This window comes from Aplysia californica, unplaced genomic scaffold, assembly GCF_000002075.1.
Source record: "Aplysia californica isolate F4 #8 unplaced genomic scaffold, AplCal3.0 scaffold00776, whole genome shotgun sequence".
NCBI lineage: Eukaryota > Metazoa > Mollusca > Gastropoda > Aplysiida > Aplysiidae > Aplysia > Aplysia californica.
Window position 1 is genome coordinate 160283 of NW_004798046.1, and position 18495 is coordinate 178777.

Here is an 18495-nt window from a genome sequence, read left to right on the forward strand (position 1 = left end):
CCCCTGCTCATTATTCCATACCCCCCGTTTACTATTTTCCTTTCCAGCTTGCCACGACCGACGATCATGTGAAACATTATATCTAGAATTTAGATATCCGAATGAAACTTCTTTTCTTTTTTGTAAGGGGAAAATTACCCCCAGTATTAGTACCGGTACCGGGTTGGCTACCTCAATTTTCTGTGCATTTTAAAAACTTTTGTACATTGGTTTATATTTTTTTTAATGAAACTGGTTTGTTCCTGAATGGGAAAGATTGTCACAGTAACTTACTAAAGTCACAAAATTTCACAATCTCTTGTCTTTTTATTTACTAAAGGAGAATTTAAAAATATTTGCTCCTACTAGTGAAGGGGTATGAGGTTGAATATGCCCCCCCCCCTCCTATTTTAGAATTCTAAAGTGGATGACACAAGGGATGATTCTGGATTGATAATTTCATAACGGAGGACAAATTAAGCAAAAGCCATGCAAAGATAATTTTGGGAACTTATCCTAACTTTTCGGGAAGGATGGCCATTGTCGCAATGTTATAAATTTTTCTCTGAGAGACGCAAGAGTGAATCCGAGATCTGCGAGAACAAGCTGGGGACAAAGTAAGACATTAGAGCCCAGAATATCTCCACCCTCATTGGTTAAACTTTGAAAATCCACCCACTTTTACTAGGAACCATTATGTTAAAAATGGATCACAATCTGTCTCCTGCATACCTTGTAATGTATGGAAACTTCACCAGTCGCTGTTTTGTAGAAGCAAGAGATAAAATAATGGTCCCACAAATATACTCCTGCACTAAAGACAGGCAAAAACTGACAGAAATAAGAATTTGTAGTCACTGTTCAATGTCACTATGGGACTCCACAGAAAATATTTTAACAGCACGATTATCTTTTTTTCCATTCATATCAATTGCTACTCATTGTTCACTCACTCTCATGCATGCTTTTAAATCAGGCTTGTCAACCTTTTCAAAACATAAACAGGGAAAAACCACACGATAAAATCTGAGGACGTAACAACAAACAAAATGACATCAAGTGAAATGAGTTTTGGTGTTGTGTGTGTGACAAGGCTCTCATATTCCTCATTGCCAATCTGGGAGTCTCCGGAAATTCGGGACATTTGTTAAAATATGCAAAGATCTTCTGGCGTTTTTCATCTATATCTACTAGATCTACCACCACCAGCTTATCACATCTGGCAGGAGCAACGGAAGGATTAGAAATGATGACACGCATAGAAACTACGACCCACTTCCGATCTCTCACATGATCCTAACTCCTAGTATATCTCACCACGTCTACACTACCATCTCTCACATGATCCTAACTCCTAGTCCTAGTATATCTCACCACGTCTACACTTCCCATCTCTCACATGATCCTAACTCCTGGTATATCTCACCACGTCTACACTTCCCATCTCTCACATGATCCTAACTCCTAGTATATCTCACCAGGTCTACACTTCCCATCTCTCACATGATCCTAACTCCTAGTAGGCCTATATCTCACCACGTCTACACTTCCCAACTCTCACATGATCCTAACTCCTAGTTTATATCTCACCACGTCTACACTACCATTGATGATTGGACATTTTAAAAATATAGCAGCAGGCATGTCTACTCGTTTTCACTTGTTGAACGTGGTAAATGGTAATCGAAGACTAGACAAATTTTGCTCATCCCTAAAGCAAAACAAAATAGACAGGATGCTTCCACCTGTTCCAGCAACACAAACAGTGGATGTGCTTGGTTTTTTGTAAGAGTTTTACGGCACTTGCAACACAATAAAGTCATATAAGTGCCGAAGATTAGAGATGTTACAAGAGCAGGGGCGAAGCGTCTATATAATCAAATAATCACTGCTTCCCTTTCTAATTTTGAAACATTGTCGCTGTCAAATTCATCCTTAAACGTAAACCTCATAAATTAAATGTCAAAAGACGTTCGTAATCAACAAATAAAATGAGGCTGGAATAGAGTTGAAGGGAACATGTGCATGGCAGTCAAAGCTGTTTCATTGCCACATATACCCTGTTCACCCCTTTGGGGCCACAGTTAAAATCAATCACAAGCCCTGATTAAGTAGGCTAACTAACACTGGTCGAGTCTACCTCACAAATGTGAGGGGAACTAACTCTTAATAATCTCTTGACTGCTGCTTGTGCTTGTTTTTTTTCCTCGACTTTTTACCGTCCTATAATCAGATCGTGACCTCGATTATGACACCAGCTCCTGGCCGCGAAAGGCTAACAAAAACAGCCAAATGTGAAATTTAAAAAATAATAATTGTCATGTTCTACCAAAGAGTTAGACTCACTGGTAGATCTATAACATATAGATCTAGTACTGACGTCTCTGCTTCTTTGCTTTATGTTTATGTATTCACATCTAAAGTTAAGTTTAATTTTAGTGGGAACTGATATTTAATAAGATACTTTCCCGATTATTTTGGCGGTTGAACATACAATATGAATTCCGGATTTGTTTTCATTCACAACTCAGAGTCGCCGCCTCGAGTAAGATTCTTGTGTGATATCTACAGGCCCTATCTGGTCCCATTTCACTTTGATTACCCTGTCAAACAAGTCAGCCTTCGCCCCTGTACAAGAGAGTAACAAACACAAAAAAGAAGGAGGGGAGATAAGGACGACAGATGTTTGATAGGAAAGAAGGAGCAGACAACACCAGAGCACCCGCCAATCACCCACTGTAGATATGCTACAAGTACCCACACACATCCACACAAGGCCTGTGTCTCTTTTTCACGTACACACACACACACACACACACACACGCACGCATCAGCTGTCATACTCTGGAAAAGCTCGCTGCTGGGAGGGTGGTAGGTAAGATCTTGTTTTAGTTATAGTAAGAGTTTTACGGCACTTGCAACACAATAAGGTCATATAATAAGTGCCGAAGATTAGAGGTGTTACTAGAGAGTAACACACACAAAAAAGAAGGAGGGGAGATAAGGACGACAGATGTTTGATAGGAAAGAAGGAGCAAACCACACCAGAGCACCCGCCAACCAGCCACATAAGATCTAGTGACAGAGAACATCTATATAGAGATACATACATGCAGACAGAGTGAGAGCACTTACTGAAAGCCCAGAGCGTTGGAGGTACTTCACCATATTTGGGATATTGAGAGTCTTGTCTTTCTGTTGTCTGGCTTTCATGATGGCTTCAGCGTTGGATTGAAGGCGGTACAACTGCTTGACAGCATTCTGATAGAAGAACAAAAACAATTTCTGCTGACAGGCAAGCTAAAACAATGCAGTTGAAAAACCAGTAACAATGACCAGCAGTGCAACAATTGAGGGGGGGTGGGGGGGGGGGGAGACATAAAACAAATCAAATTCAAAAGGTCCAAGAACTGTAAATAACTAAAGACAGAGAGGATAACACTGTTTATAAATAGAGCATATCACCGAAATGTGGGGATTTTGTAACCTTTTATTTAAAGTTTACCTTGAAAGAGGTGGAAACAATTTATCACTACTTGTGCTTGTTAGGAACTAGTCAGCCAGATAAAAATCATTACAGTGCGGTCAAAAATTTGTGGTGCAACGTATCCTCAAATATCTCTTTAACGGGTGAATCAATGTCATCTATATTTTGCACAGCAGTTTGCATCAATTTGTCTTAACTTAATCATATTTTTCCACAACATTTGAAGCTAGATTAAAAAACTTTTCTTAATAAATTAATATAGAATACTATTTATAATCTTTATCATACAGAAAATGGAATTGTTCACAGCACTTCCCGCTCCTAGCACACATTTTGTATACACATATATATGGCCTACGTCACAGCTCACCAATGACACTTTTTAGAGGCAAAACTTGTTACAAGAAATTGATTTTATTGTGAACACATTTTTTGCACTAAAGGTTCTCAAATCCTGCGATCATAAAGATAGTGTCACGGTTAGAATAAAATGATAGACTTGTTTTTAATAACGACATTGCCCTTGCTGTAAACCTTTTAAAATCTGTAGAAACCACCCTCTCTGATTTTTTATTAGAGTCTAGTAATTATTAAGGAATTTTCTAGAATTATAATAGTAGAGCTAACAGGTGTTTACAAAAATATTGATCTGTTAAATAAGACCAATTGATACAAGTCACTGTGCAAAAGTTGGAGAGTCGGTGTTTGATAGTTGAGGAGATATTTGACAATAATTAAGTTGCACCACAAATTTTTGACTGCACTATATACGGGCAACAAATATGCCATGCCGTGCCACGGCACAGCGACGTATCTGCACTTTTTATGACTTTGAGTAACATCGCGCTGCCATTGGAAATATGGGCATGGCCCTTCATTACGTCTGTTTGCCAAGTTCAGTTACGTCTGTTTGCCATAGTGAAATCTCCTATTTGTAGTGCAGATACGTCTTCCTGCCTTTGACACAAGATGCAGAATGGGTATAGGCGTCCATTTAAACGTAGATACAAAAATTAATAATTTGTGCAGATACGTCGGTCTGCCTTGGCACGGCAGTATAGGCCCTACTATATACAAGCTGGTTTGATAAATCTACAAACAAAATTTTGTTTGGTGGCCCATGAAATATTTCAAGTCATTTGCCTTGCAATTTATAAAGTTTATAAAAGTCTTTTTTTGCCTCACAATTTAAGATTTCAAGTCATTGGTCCTGCTATTCTTCGGATCCCTCTCTATTGCTGAAAAAGTAAAGTAATTTGCACCATTCGGGAAACTTCTAAACTAAAAAACAGAGTAAAGAGCTCCCTACACAATATCCACCACAACCAGTGTGTATTCCCAAGGATGATTGATTGAGAAGGGAAAATATAAAATATCTTGATCTAGATCTAGATCTGATCTAGATTAGATCTAGATATCTAGATTCTAGACCATTTGTGAAATCTCAATGCTAATTTTTAGAAAAATTTTTTTTTTTGGGGAGGGCATAATGGCCAGGGACCAAATTAACTGAAAACAAGTTACAAGGTGCCAACACGTTACAGAGAAAACAACACTCTAAACTCTTCTCTACAGACTCAAGACAAGACAAGCCAGATCTATGGTCACTATCGATCAGGCTTCATCCAATACTGTTCCTCTATAAGGAATATTTGCGCTTCCCTATTCTTTCACTTTTCTCATTTTACTTTTCCTTACATAACTCTTGATCTGTCCAGACATTTTAGATCTTTATAGTAACGAATTCCTTATAGTAAATATAGGAATATAGGCCTAGCTTAGTCTAGATTCCTTTCTACATCTAGATCTAGATCTAGATCTAGATTTAGATTCTAGAAATTATCTATCTAGATTCTAGAGGCCAATCGTGCACGTGCAGAGAAGGGCGAGATAGTTCTTGATCTAGAAGAGTAGCTTAGGGCTTAGGCTTAGGCTAGACTCGGTTCATCCAGCTGTGTTCTTCCACTCGTGTGCATTACATCATGTATAACCTTAGAATAAGTCTTAGACGTAGATCTAGGCCCGGTTCCAGTTCTATGGAATCTGGATTCTAAACTAAACAAGTTCTGGTCTGCACGAATAGAATAAGAACGACACTAACAGACCTTGCATTATTTCGAAATAATTGACAAACCTCGTAGTCATGGTCACCACTCGAACACCGTTGTTGTGACATCTTGGACGGGTCCGTGAAACCGGCGTGGCCAGCACTTGGCCAACAAAGCTGATCCTTAGACTTTGGCTTGGAATTCCCTCTACAGCCGCTTCGTCCTGCCACGCTCCGCGACAAGGCACAGAAAGACCTCAGCATACCGAGTACCCGCTTTTATAATGAAACAAACCCGATCTTTCAAATTGGGTCGGTGAACAGGCTATGTTCAAGGACCCACGGTTATCTTATTATGCTATTTATATCAACTGGACGCCCCGATACAGCAACGAGTTGATCAGTTTTTAGTCTGCTGTCAATCTCTGCAAACGCAAAGAACACGTTACTAGACCTACACCAACTGTCAGAATCCAGGGCGAAGAATAATGTTGGGTAAAAGCAGCATGACCACCGGATGATAGACATTTCCGTTATCTGGGTGCCCTACTTCGTCGAAGTCGCGGCGTCGTCTGCTGGTACGATTTGACATGCTTAGGGCCTACACATTTGCATTCACAACGGACGTAGGTAATTAGCGCACTACAACACAGTCAGGACATAACATTAAAGGACTAGTCGTACCTTAAAGAGCCAGTTGTATCTTAATAGTCTAGGCCTACTTAATGTCAGGTGTAGAGCTAATCCTTCAATTAGACAGCATAACAATTTAACCTGGGCGAAAATCACTATAAACAGGATTGTTTTCTCATGCGTCGCAAAGAATAATCTAGATATAGATCTAGATCTATATTTTGAAGAAATAAATAAAAATAATAATAAATCTCGTCAATTAATTTAATTTCTGGCCATGATGTTCAAAGAGTAGACCTAAGAAGAGATAACTTTTCACTGAACATGTATTACTATTTAATTTTGGACACAGACAAAATGAAACAAAGAATTTAAGGTGGTTTTGCCATCAGGATGGCGGGGGTGGTGCCGAGGGCGGGGCAAGGGGAGGGGGCGGGGCGGGGCCAATCCGGGCGGACACAACATCCGAGCAAAACAATCCCGAGTCTACTCGGCTAACCCGAGTTAGTCTACCAACAAAGATCCTCACACTACAAGAATAGGATCGTTGCCCTTACCGTGCAACCACACATTCCATCAAATCTGAATAAAACGTGCAGAATTGGATATTTACCGAAATACCGGGATACTTGATGGAACACCCCCAATCCCACTACGGAAATCGAACTCAGATCTACTGCGTAGCGTTGGGTCATGTCACAGCACAGAATTCTACAGTGTGTCACAGACACCGGTTTGTGGGATGTCCGAGTCCGTCCGTATTTTGGACTCCAGCCCGAGTACTTATAAAATACTCGAGTGAGTTTTTGAGTATTCGAAGCTTGAGAATAGGCTCAATTTTATATTATACAGACATTATTTATCATGTTATTTGCCAATCACTAATCTACATCTACCCCCCCCCCCTCCCCTCCCTCCTCCTTTTTATTTTCAAAATATGAACACCGACGTGTAGCAAGAGCCTACAGGTTTACGAAAGATTCCGAGAGAGAGAGAGATTGAGAGAGAGAGAGAGAGAGAGAGAGAGAGAGAGAGAGAGAGAGAGAGAGAGAGAGAGAGAGAGAGAGAGAGAGAGAGAGAGGTAGAGAGAGAGAGAGAAAAGAGAGAGAGATTGGAAGAGAGATAGATAGATAGATAGAGAGAGAGAGAGAGAGAGAGAGAGAGAGAGAGAGAGAGAGAGAGAGAGAGAGAGAGAGAGAGAGAGAGAGAGAGATTACGAAAAACATTAGCGGAGTGTAAACCTAAAGGAATTTTAGCTAATAAATCAACAAGCACACTTTTGTCTGATCAAAAATGGGAGCTACTTTTTAAAATGCTAGGAAATGTTTACATAGTGCCGTAAAACATCTACCGAAACAAACAAACAAGTGTATACCATTGCTGATTTTTTCCGATCTTTGTTGAATTTGAACTGCTAATTGTGCAGCTTATTGTATAGTTAATATAGAAAGTAATACAAAAACAAAACAAAAAATAAAAGGAATGATTTGAATATTGCACAAAGATAAAGTAGAAAAAGAAAAACAATGTGTAGCAACAAATAAGAACGATGAGACTCGCCAAATATTTGCTTCTACTTTAATGCACTCGAATAATTACCCGAATACTCAGAGGTTTTGGACTTGATGCTCGTGAGTACTCGAGTAATGTCGAGCATTCAACAACTACCAAAGTGTGTACTCACTCACAGGGACTCAATATTCGAGTATAGCCTCAAGGTCATATGAGAACACGGGACACATTAAACATTTTCAGTCGGTAGGATTTTTTAAATTTCACCCGAATGACGTCTGAAGCCTATTCTTATCGATTTTGGACCGCTAAGAGATCTTTAAACTGCATAACTTGCACACATGGCCTCCGAGATGTTTCGTCCTTATCCGAGAAGGCTAGGTGAAGATCTCATCTAGAATAAGATCAAGGGTGTGGCTGAAGGACACCAGTAAGAAGGAGCAGAAGAGAAGCAGTAGAAAGACCACAGAAAAAGTCATGAGCCCAGAGGAAGAATAAGGAGGTGAGGGGTGGGAGCAGAAAGTGCAGACGAAAGCAGACAACGGAAAGTTGTTACAGAACAGGAAAGGATGTGAAAGGAGAAAATTGTAGAGAAGAAAATGTTCCGTCGCTATCCGGATTCGAGCCCAGGAACTATTAAATGCCACGAGGGCCCTTTTTTCCTTCTTGAATGTGGTCATCAGTTAATGATCGACGCGAACTACATGATAAAATGATCAATATTATTATTATCAATGTAGCAAGACGAATGATTATCGGAGCAGCCGAAACGTATTGCGGAATTCCTGAACTCCCAATACTTGTGATCTGACAATATTATTCGTCTTGTCATGTTTAATTTTAAAAATCTTTGAGAGACATCTAAGTTCATATGGATGAAAGCTGTGGAGCTTTTACTCTAGATGGAAATACATTGCTTGACCAATCATTTTCTAAATAAAAGAAAGCGCAAAGACTGCGTGAGAGAGGTACAACATTGTACATGACAAGACACGCAACAAACAAAAATTATATTTTCGAAAGAAATTTTATTTTGATGTAGGCCTATCAAATTTTTCCGAGTCTACAGAGTTCACAACAGACGACATTGAGCGTAATTAATCTTACTCACTGTAAGGCCTGCAATAACATGTATTTTTAGATTGCTATCAAATCGGTCTGACTTTGTTTTCAATAAAAAGATGAGATCAGTGCTGAGTGTTGTTCTTCAGTCTGATTTTATTCCATGTACCCCCCCCAAAAAAAACAACAACAACCAAAACCAACAAACAAAAACAAACAAAAAACAAACAAAAAATAAAAAACAAACTACAACAGCAAAAAACTAAACTGAACAAAAACAACAAGAACAACAACAACAACAGAAACAACAACAACAACCACACACACACAAAAGCAGCAACAACAATAACAACAACAACAACAATAACAAACAAACAAACAAACAAACAAACAAATACACCCCAAAAGCTAGAAAGACAACAATTAAAACACGTAGACTCTGAACTAATAAACCTTCATACCTCTCTTCATTAATTCTTATTTTCACGTTGGCATTTTTTTCTTCAAAAAGTTTCTTCTTGTAAAAATAACCATTAACTGCAACCGGAGCTTGGTTGTTCTAAGCTAAAGATGCTGACAAATTGCAAAGCTAAGTCTATCTAAAATGAGACAAAAAAACCAAACTTTCTTCAAGACACAAATGTAATACATGTATTTATATTACGATTTTGAACAGTATTCGATATGGCTGTTCACCAATTTGCATGTTTACCTTTAAAAACAATAGAAGAAATAAAAGTCTCCAGACATGCCTATAAAGTGTCCAAATGACACGCTGAAAACGTTGCTCCAACTTGCTAATGCTGTCAGCTCACATTATGGCCCTCCTAACCGGTGTTGCCCCTTACATACACATAGCCATTTTATTCGGAAATTTCCGTTCTTCTTATACTCTTGACCTCATTATTTATATTTTTTCCATCTCCCCGTCAACTGTTTTGTCAATACTTTTCTCTTTTGTTAACTATTTATTAATCAAATTAAAATTTAGGATATTGCTCATATATGTATTGGAATGAATATAAATTTTGATATATATAATAATGTAATTTTATGCAAAACCATTTGGTAGCAGAGTATGTTGTAACTAGAAAACAATCATGGCGACTGACGGCCAAAATTTAGACGAAAACGAGAAGAAGATCGTGAATGAATTCTGCCACCATTTGGAGAAGTCAAAACAATTATTTAATGGTCTCAGGTGAATGTTATGTGTTTTTTACCATCAGCACTGAAGGACTTGAGAATTTCTGTATTGGGACTGCTATGGGGCTGGAATCTCGATTGTGTCTAGGCATAAATCTACTAAACTTACTTACTTATTGTCTTATTTAACCCTCGTCCTACGGGGGCCGGGTTTATGTCGCCCGATAAGCCTATTTCGGCACCTCGCCTGCGTTCTGGTCCTGCGTCAGTCTTGCCCCTGGCTCAGCGCATGTGCGCCGTGCACTATCTCCCCTTGCATTCGGGTCCTGAGTCGGATCCGCATTCAGGTAGCTCAAGTGAGTGTGCGTACGTCAGTCTACTTGAGTTTGTGTGCGTTTGTGGCCTTCTTCTTGAACGGCCTGCGTTGGTTCGTAACCGAGGCATACATCTCATGCTCAAAAGGATAGTCAGGAAACAAGACTTCCATTTTTCTATATGAACTTTTTAAAATGAGCTTGATTTTGTATGAAATGATACTACCTGATAAAAAATAAGCTTAGCCTATTTGATAATATTGAATACCATTGTGCAGGTACAAAGAACAATTAGAGTTCAAAACATTCGGAAATTGACCTATATTATCCCCTTTCGAACCCCAGGTCATTCATAACAACAAGAGCGTCTGGCGCTCATATGACCTTATGCAGTTGCGAGCGCCGTAAAACTTCTACTAAAACTAACAAGAGCGGCAAGAAAGGTTATTCGAATGGGCATAACTACTCGTAATGTCTTATCAGCTTATGAGAGGGGGTTATTCATGTGTTTGTAACACTTTTTATAGAAAGCTATGAAACATTTAGCGTTATTTTCGTCGATTAACACACTCCCACGGTATTCATGGCGAAAACTCACGTTTCCCGGCGTGCGCGCTGTACACCAACAGTACACACTGAGTGACCCCGGCGGCCTGCCCGGAATGTCTGAAGTAATCGATTGCTGATAAGATTCGCATCTCAGCACAGACGCAGGACAAGAGTTAATATAGTAGATCTATTAGAGACAGGGTACTTATTATTTATCTAGACTCTAGAAGATCTAGATATCTAGATCTAGATTCCCCTAGTCCAGAATGAGTAGAGAACCAAGACAAGAACTTAGCTCTAGTCCCCATAATATGAGACTCTAGGAATATTATAGAATATTATAGATTTTAGTATAGTTTGTCAACAATCCATACAATATAATTCAATATTTGGGAGGACTTCCGTTACCAGCGACCACTGTTAAATCTAAGTGTTGTATTTTTTGTTGATGACGCATGATCTCATTTTTTTTCTGCCACATCACGTACAATCTTATTTCCACCAAATTTCAATAGCAAAATCAGTTTTGCTGATACTTAAGTCATTTGCACCAAGTAGGCTTAAATTATCTAAGACAAAAAAATACAGTCGTGTAAAATTTATTTAAAAAGTCTCATACTGAAACAGCATCTTGTAAAGATAGCTCAAATACTGTTGGCTAATTGTTGTTTCTTATCTCTCCATTGGAATCTGAAGGGCTATTTTTTGTGGGTTGGGAAAATAAAACCCAACTTATAAAACCAAACCAAAATGGATAAACAGGGACATTCTTTGAACGTTTATTCAATGATAAACACTTTTCTGTTGAAGTGCCAGGTCTGTTTCACACAAATTGCCTTCAAATCCTCTCTTATTTATGCTACTGAAGCTGTTGTTTGTCATGCAATAGTTATATATTTATATTTTCCCCTCCTCAGAGATTTACCCCAGTATGGACACAAGCAATGGCAGTCTTATTTTGGTCGCACTTTTGACGTCTACACCAAGTTGTGGAAATTCCAGCAACAACACAGGTTGTTTAGTCATTCAGGCTTGAATAATTTAAGAAATTTGAATGTTATAAAGAGTGCAAAGTACTTAAAAAATGAGGGAACGGCATGTCACATCATGTATAAAAACATGTGCAGCAATTAACTGAAAAACTAACTGAAAATCTCTGTAGCCCTATTTTATATTGTACTCTTGGGAAGCTTCCTCCCCATGATTCTTGTTTTGCTGTTTACATCAGGCGTGATGCTTAAGTCTTTCACATAGCCTACCATACATCAGGCGTGATGCTTAAGTCTTTCACATAGCCTACCATACATCAGGCGTGTTAAGTCTTTCACAATAGTCAAAACATCTGATAACTACGACATTTGATAAGAATACACTGAATATGTTAACATCCTGGAACCTTTGAATAGATCTACACAGGAGTTTGCCAGTGGGTCAATTGTTTGTTGAAAAAAATTGAAGTTGGAGTGGACAGTTTTACAAAATATTGTTTCTTTGAAATTGTAAGAGTTTTTAAATAACATAGAAATCAGTTCTGGCTGTATATTTTAAAAAATCATCAATAATTTTTTTTTATGTTGCTCGTTTTCAGAGCAATTCTGGACTTCAAGTATGGCCTAAAGAGATGGCAAATTGGAGAGATTGCATCCAAGATAGGACAACTTTATTATCATTATTAGTAAGTGGACAGACGGCCGGACAGGACAACTTTATTATCACTATTAGTAAGTGGACAGACGGCTGGACAGGACAACTTTATTATCATTATTAGTAAGTGGACAGACGGCCAGACAGGACAACTTTATTATCACTGTTAGTAAGTGGACAGACGGCTGGCTTATTGATGTGGCTGCTGTCTGCACTCTCATCTCCATTTCTGTCTTTTCTCTCCTTTCATACTCATTGGTTTGTAAAAAGTAAAAAAGTGTTTCAACAGATGGCCATTGATCTCTTTGTTTTCTCCAGTCATAAAATTATTTTTACTGAAACAATACGTCCCCCCCCCCCCCCCCCCCCCCCACAAACACAGGGCAGGGCTACTGACTGAAGTGTCTTTAAGGCCATTTTCAAAGGGGGCGATATTCACATGTTCATATGCACTGAAGAATTGTAAATGGGCTGATTTATCAATGTCACGCTCATACTGTGCTTGAGCAACATAGGGGGAACTGCTGCTTTTTCTTTCCTCAACGTTACTATCGTCAATTTTTCCTCTACTGCTTTTGTATGTTTGTCACTCTCTTGTGAACTGCTATTTCCGGGGTACCTTGATAGTCAAAACAGACTTTGTGCTGTTGAAGCTAGAGAGGTGAGCAGAGTAAGCCTGATTCCCCCTTTGGACTTCTCTGTTGACATCCACTCCTTGGCGCTCATATGACCTTATGCAGTTGCGAGGGCCGTAAAACCTTACTAAAACAAAAGCCATTATAAGTGAAGTACCAATTGTATGGACAGCGCTCCTTCTCGTACCATGGTCCTCTGATGTGGAAGAACTTGTCCAGATATATTAAAGACTCGGGTTCCTTTGGGGAGTTTAAGAAGCAGTTAAAAATCACATTTTTTTTGTTCAGGCATTTAAAAAAAAGTTTTCTTTCTATCTTGATCAATCTAATGTTAGTAAAACTGTATAGAAAGGGGATGGCATGCGAGAGAAAGAGAGAGAGAGAGAAAGAAAGAGAGAGAGAGAGAGAGAGAGAGAGAGAGAGAGCGAGAGAGAGAGAGAGAGAGAGAGAGAGACAGAGAGACAGAGAGAGCGAGAGAGAGAGAGAGAGAGACCTATCCCACAGCTGTGATCCGTAAAGATGTAACAGACATGATCTTTTTTGTTTGTGTTTTCTCCAGCCTGAGAACGAGCGAGACCAACTACCTGAACGAGTCGTTCTCCTTCTACTCTGCCATCAGAATGAGAGCTTACTACTCCAAAGCCAGTAAAGAAGAACGGTAAGGTGATCTGTGAACTTTACTTTGTTTTACTAAACGAATGCAGTTGATGCCATTTCATCTTTGCTTTCTAAACAAAAAATGTGGGTGGTTGACAGGTGCTCTTGTGTGGTTTGCTTCTTTTTTCCTATCAAACATCTATCGTCCTTCTCTCTCCTCTTTCTTTTTTGTGTTTGTTACTCTCTTGTTACAGCACTTATAATCTTCTGCACTATATGACATTATTGCGTCGCAAGTGCTGTAAAGCTCTTACTTAAACTAAAAAACAAGAAATCACAGATCAGCAACAATAAGAGTTATGATGGTAAAGTAAATTGTTGTCAGGCAAGAAGTTTTGTTCATTGAAAACTATTGATGGAAAGAATTATAGAAAATTAATTCTATTGTTTGTAGAGCAAGTGTTTAATCAATCTTTTTTTGGTTTTTTTTTCTGTTTTCTTCTTCAGACCGGACCTGATGGTGAAGAAGTTGCGCTATTACGCACGGTTCATTGTGGTGTGTTTGCTCCTGAAGAAAATGAAGCTAGTGAGAGACTTGGTCAGGGTAAGTTGTCAACTAAAGTTGTTCCCGCATCCGATCCGGACATTGGGGATTGCCTTGTTAGTGAGACAACTTCTTGGGTCTTCGGCATATTGTGGTAGGGAGCCCAGTTCCTTTCCACGCCGCCTTTACTTCCCCAACTCGAACTCAGGTATCCATTACTGCTGGGTGGGCAGGAAGGGTGAAAAAAATGCGTGTCCAAACCAAGGCTCGAACCTGGAGTTTCCGCTTCGGAGACGAGCGCACTAACCGCTCCGCCACCACACCCTCAGGGTAAGTTGTAAGTTGTGTCTTTGGTGGAGGTGAACACCAACGGTAACATGTTGATGCACGTTGAGCAGAGGTGGAAAAAGAAAGCGGATAAAAGAAAAAGAGATTTGATCTGAGAACTGAATCAGTAAGAGGTGATGTGCAGGAAAAGTGGCCACAGTCAAACCTCTTTATATTGCCAACTTCGGGTCTGAATCAAGACTGGTATTACAACTGGGGTGGTGCAGAAAGGGGTATTTCTTCAGCTTTGATGGGGCGGGAGACAGAGAGGAAGGAGATTGCCCAAGGTATCCCTGGTTTGAGATGATGACTTGTTCAGTGTATTTGAAAGGAGAGACATTGTTCGTTCGTGTCTATCTATTCTCTCTTTTCTCTTCTGTTGAGGCTCTTTTCTTTTTACTATTTATCTCCGGGGGGGGGGGGGGGGAACCCACTATGCAAGGCCCCTTCTTTGGTACTAAATCTAAAATTGACAAAAATGTTATGAAATGGGTCATTATATCAAAACAAGTGAACCTATTTTGATAGATCTTCGTCTAATGAATCAACTCCTGATAAAAGAAATCTGTTTTAGGCAATTGCCGAAAGTAATTTGATGTCGAAGTGGTCGTAAAGGAATGTGCCTGAACCGCTGTCAGCGACTCACGGGCACAGGGGTTCTGACCACGAGCTGCTGGGAGCGGTTTTCTGGAGTTAAAGAGTTCAGCAAGTCTGGCTCTGGTTTACTTAGGAGAATAGCGGAAAGACAAGAGAGGTTATCTTTCCTGACATTAATTTATTGACAAATGCCATTGTGTACAACACAAGAGAATCGTTCTACAAAGGCAGGGCAGACCACGAAAAACGTGGACCAATAGTGTCAAATAGGCCCCCCAACCGAATAACGTGTCTTGTGTTCCGCGCTATTTACTGATCGTCACTGCGCGTTTTAACGATCGTGTTACACACTTGGACAGACAGCGTCAAATAGATCCCCCCAATAGAAGAACGTGTCTCATCGCAGAAGCCGCCCACCCAGCCCTTGACTGAACATTGCACCTCTCCTCCACATGTAAGGCTACAACAGGAAGGAGGAAAAAGTGCTGTCAAAGTACAGACTTCAACACAAGTTAAGGACTGCTGGCAAAGTTGGCAAAAATTCCCCCAGGATTTCCGTGCTGCACGTGGTGGTTTTGCCCCTTCAAGAAGCTTGGCAGTACGCATTGTTAACCCCTGAACACTTTCAGAGAAAACAATTTTGAAACTTTCCTTGCTGTTTTTTTTTCGGATAAAAAAAAATCTGGGCTGTCTGTCAAGGTGGTCGTTAACTTATGTTGAAGTCTGTAAGTGTGGGTGGTTGGCGAGTGCTCCGGTGTGGTTTGCCCCTTCTTTCCTATAAAAAATCTATCTTCTCTATCTCCCCTCCTTCTTTTTTGTGTTTGTTACTCTCTTGTAACACCTCTAATCTTTGGCATGTATATGACCTTATTGTGTTGCAAGTGCCGTAAAACTCTTACTAAAACAAATGGAGTCTGTAGTGTTGTAGATTGGACTTCCGTCCACGTAGACGTAAGTTTCCCAACTTTGGTTGTCCTGTCTCCTCTATGTAGGAGCTGGCCAAACAGATCGACGACTACACGGGCACGTACGAGCCGGAGGATCAGATGGAGTGGAACCTGGTGCTGGGCGAGATCAAAGCTTTCATCGAGGTGAGAGGGTGGGAGGGTGATATCAAAGCCTTCATCGAGGTGAGAGGGTGAGATCAAAGCCTTCATCGAGGTGAGAGGGTGGGAGGGTGATATCAAAGCCTTCATCGAGGTGAGAGGGTGAGATCAAAGCCTTCATCGAGGTGAGAGGGTGAGATCAAAGCCTTCATCGAGGTGAGAGGGTGAAATCAAAGCCTTCATCGAGGTGAGAGGGTGAGAGGGTGAAATCAAAGCCTTCATCCAGGTGAGAGGGTGAGAGGGTGAGATCAAAGCCTTCATCCAGGTGAGAGGGTGAGATCAAAGCCTTCATCGAGGTGAGAGGGTGAGATCAAAGCGTTCATCGAGGTGAGAGGGTGAGATCAAAGCCTTCATCGAGGTGAGAGGGTGAAATCAAAGCCTTCATCCAGGTGAGAGGGTGAGAGGGTGAGATCAAAGCCTTCATCCAGGTGAGAGGGTGAGATCAAAGCCTTCATCGAGGTGAGAGGGTGAGATCAAAGCGTTCATCGAGGTGAGAGGGTGAGATCAAAGCCTTCATCGAGGTGAGAGGGTGAAATCAAAGCCTTCATCCAGGTGAGAGGGTGAGAGGGTGAGATCAAAGCCTTCATCCAGGTGAGAGGGTGAGGGGTGGTCTTCGGCTGAGGGCTAGATTGCCATGCCAAGGCAGACCGACGTATCAGCAAAAATGATTAATTTTTGTATCTACGTTTAAATGGACGCCCATACCCATTCTGCATCTTGTGTCAAAGGCAGGAAGACGTATCTGCACCACAAATAGGATATTTTACTATGGCAAACAGACGTATCTGCACTACAAATAGGAGATTTCACTATGGCAAACAGACGTATCTGCACTACAAATAGGATATTTTACTATGGCAAACAGACGTATCTGCACTACAAATAGGAGATTTCACTATGGCAAACAGACGTATCTGCACTACAAATAGGAGATTTCACTATGGCAAACAGACGTATCTGCGCTACAAATAGGAGATTTCACTATGGCAAACAGACGTATCTGCGCTACAAATAGGAGATTTCACTATGGCAAACAGACGTATCTGCGCTACAAATAGGAGATTTCACTATGGCAAACAGACGTATCTGCGCTACAAATAGGAGATTTCACTATGGCAAACAGACGTATCTGCGCTACAAATAGGAGATTTCACTATGGCAAACAGACGTATCTGCGCTACAAATAGGAGATTTCACTATGGCAAACAGACGTATCTGCGCTACAAATAGGAGATTTCACTATGGCAAACAGACGTATCTGCGCTACAAATAGGAGATTTCACTATGGCAAACAGACGTATCTGCGCTACAAATAGGAGCTTTCACTATGGCAAACAGACGTATCTGCGCTACAAATAGGAGAATTCACTATGGCAAACAGACGTATCTGCGCTACAAATAGGAGATTTCACTATGGCAAACAGACGTAATGAAGGGCCATGCCCATATTTCCAATGGCAGCGCGAGTTAACTCAAAATCATAAAAAGTGCAGATACGTCGCTCTGCCTTGGCACAACAGTAGAGGTGACTGTGTCCATATTCCTTGGATAATATTAATCTATCATTGGTTATGTGATTGTCCACTGTAGTCGGATGATCGTCCACTTTTCTTGTTTTGAGACAAAATGGATTTTTAGAGCAAGGCGTTGTAGACAACTCTTGGACATAGACACATGGGGAACTGCGATTGTGGCAAAACTACGGGCTGGATTGTCTGTTGGATGTTGACAGATATATATTGTTATATCATGTGAATGCCTCCATCATGCCTGTGCACATAGACGGTGCACTAGATGAACGTGATGGGTAAAAGGATGTGTGTGTGGCTTGTGGCCTGGAAGCGGACTATTCTGTTGGTCCAAGAAACTTCTCCATTTTGTCTCAACCTCAGGCAGTTATCATTGGACTATTTTGTTTATTTTGGAAAGATTTTTCAGTTTTGTCTGAATCTAATGAGGATAACCTCTGACTGTTCTGTCAGATAAGAGAGTGACATAGTGTTCTTTGCGTACAGTAAACATTTTTCTATTCCGTCTGAATGTTCCGGTGGGTAACATCAGACTACTTCGTTTGTTAAAGAAACATTTTGTCTGTGTGGTCTGAATCATCCGGTGGGTAACATCAGACTACTTCGTTTGTTCAAGAAACATCTGTGTTGCCACGCAGTGGAATCAGGCGCTGGTCAATTTGCGGGCGAATGAAGTCATTGATATCTTCTTATAGCCTGTTTCTTTGCCTTGCCTTTTGGTGGACAAAATGTCCATCCATCTGGAATAGAAGTGGAGATGATTGTGATTGAAGGAGGTGGTGGGGGG

General features: G+C 40.4%; 2 protein-coding genes across 2 annotated transcripts in view; one reads left to right on the forward strand and one right to left on the reverse strand.

Moving 5' to 3' along the window:
* The window catches only part of LOC101847067 (folylpolyglutamate synthase, mitochondrial), a gene marked incomplete at its 3' end in the record, with an annotated part of 13638 nt that extends 7396 nt beyond the window's left edge, over window positions 1-6242 (reverse strand). The window contains 2 exon segments of the mRNA XM_013088617.2: window positions 3115-3240; window positions 5601-6242. Coding sequence (XP_012944071.1) covers window positions 3115-3240; window positions 5601-5777 — 303 coding nt within the window.
* Window positions 6243-9704: 3462 nt separating this feature from the next.
* LOC101847288 (protein SCAI) overlaps window positions 9705-18495 on the forward strand; it is a gene marked incomplete in the record, with an annotated part of 18441 nt that continues 9650 nt past the window's right edge. The window contains 6 exon segments of the mRNA XM_013088618.2: window positions 9705-9921; window positions 11647-11742; window positions 12318-12404; window positions 13568-13666; window positions 14113-14209; window positions 16066-16164. Of these exon segments, the coding sequence (XP_012944072.1) occupies window positions 9821-9921; window positions 11647-11742; window positions 12318-12404; window positions 13568-13666; window positions 14113-14209; window positions 16066-16164 (579 nt within the window).